Source organism: Aphidius gifuensis, linkage group LG1 (assembly GCF_014905175.1).
Source record: "Aphidius gifuensis isolate YNYX2018 linkage group LG1, ASM1490517v1, whole genome shotgun sequence".
Lineage (NCBI taxonomy): Eukaryota > Metazoa > Arthropoda > Insecta > Hymenoptera > Braconidae > Aphidius > Aphidius gifuensis.
Genome location: NC_057788.1, coordinates 22,890,486 through 22,892,511, shown reverse-complemented (window position 1 = coordinate 22,892,511; position 2,026 = coordinate 22,890,486). Strand labels below are relative to the sequence as shown.

Sequence of the window (2,026 nt, the reverse complement as noted above, 5' to 3'; positions counted from 1 at the left end):
TATTGGTAAACTAAATTAATTAATTGAATCATTTATTATTATAGTTTAAAATAAAATCTATATGACATGTACATAGAGTAGATACATTAAATAATTATTTATATTTTTATTAAATTTTTAAAAAAAAAAAAAAAATTTTTTTTTTATAATTTTCAATAAGTGATGATTTTTTTAAAAAAAAAAAAGTTAACGTGTGTATATTGAAAAAATGTAAATATATATATTGCCAAGCAAAAATGATTTTTTTATTATATTACTTGTAGATTGTTGATAATGATAAATTTAAATAAAATTTATAAAAAAGAGTGTTAATGAAAAAAATAAAATAATCAACATGTGTATATAAAATAGCCAATAAATAATAATAATATGATGATGAAAAAATTTGGATAAGTGAGGTTGGCATAAATATTTGCCAAATAATTTTAATAATATTGTAAAAAATATTTTATTTTTAACGTCAAATTATTAGCCTGAGGTTTTAATTATTTATACATATTTAAATTTAAGTAGATAATTAAAAAAAAAATATATAATGTCATTGATTTCGTTCAACAATACATCTAACATAATTTTATTTTTTTTTCGTTTTTTAACTTACAAATGTAATGATTGTCATATTAATTTAATGATAATTGATGAATGATAATGTAAAAAATTTAAACTGAAGTATCTTCAATATTATTTGTTGTTGATGATAATGAATTTTGTTTCATTAAATTTCTAACATTTATCAGTCTTTCTAAAACACAAGAGGCTGATAATCTTGCCTCTGCATCATCGTCCCAGCATTCTTCAATTGTTTCACTATAAACTGCCAACAACTGTAATCAAAAATCGAAATATATTATAATTAATTTCGTAATGATAAAAAAATAAATAGTAAATAATTACCGGATGATTTCGCCATGCTCTTGGAATATGGAATGTCTTTTTCGCCTGCAACAATTGGCAAGATTGTATTAATTTTTGGATGTGGACCAACTTCTTCCTCATATGGATGTTTATATTCTCCAACTGGTGTCTTAAAAAATTAAACAAAAAAACCAATTAATAATTTAATTAACAAGTATTATATTTAATAAATGTCATTGCACCTTCTAGTGCTTCTGGTGCCATGTATCTTGCAGTACCAACCTAAAATATAATATATAATTTTATTAATCTATATTGTTTTTGATAAATACGAAATATATCTTCAATTGATTTATCAATTACCTGAACATGAACATTGCTGCAAACATTACCAGGTTCAAATTCAATAGCAAAACCAAAATTAGCAATACAAGCAGATTTATCAGATTTAATTAAAACATTTTGTGATTTAAAATCACGATGTGCAATTGCTGGTTTATATTCATATGCCATATTACCTGGTATTTCAGAATGTAAATGACGAACACCTTTAACCATTGTCTCAGCAATTTTACACATGTCATTACCATTTAATATATTTTTTTTAATATAATCATAAAGTGATCCATTTTCATGATAATCAGTTATAATCCAGTACTCTGGTTTATCATTTGAATAATAAGGATTACCACCAATAAAATTTAATATATTATCATGTTTTAATTGTGGAATTTTAAATGTATTTAATTCATTTTTCCATACGTCTTTTGATTGCTCAGGACTTCTTTCGAATGAAGTCAATATCGGTGTTTTTGGTGCATTACTTATAAAATTAAATGATATAGAAATCATATGGTGCCTCTCACCCATTTTCTAGTAAAATACGAAATTTTTTGTTAATTTTGTTCAGTTTATGAATTTTCTGGATGGGCTATACCATGCATTCAAACTTTTAACTGACAAATGCTACCAATGGAAATCTCTGCAGTAAGCCAAAAGTGGTATTCTTGGTCCTTGCAAGTTGCACTTTCTTTTTCATAGCAACAGTTTAAATATATATATGGGAAATTAAACAAAAAAAAAACCAACCATAATGAATTTTTACCAGTTAATAAATTTTTAACAAATGGCAATTCAACTTCATTGAATACTATTTTTTTGTGTTACATCA

General features: G+C 23.6%; 1 protein-coding gene across 1 annotated transcript; it reads right to left on the bottom strand.

Annotated features, from left to right (window-relative positions):
• Positions 1-807: 807 nt before the first annotated feature.
• LOC122860827 (activin receptor type-2A-like) lies at positions 808-1,725 on the bottom strand. The gene is made up of 4 exons (XM_044164835.1): positions 1,219-1,725; positions 1,096-1,137; positions 895-1,024; positions 808-824 (listed from the first exon to the last, which is right to left on the bottom strand). Exons 1-4 carry the CDS (start codon positions 1,723-1,725, stop codon positions 808-810), a joined length of 696 nt encoding a protein of 231 aa, XP_044020770.1.
• Positions 1,726-2,026: the final 301 nt, after the last annotated feature.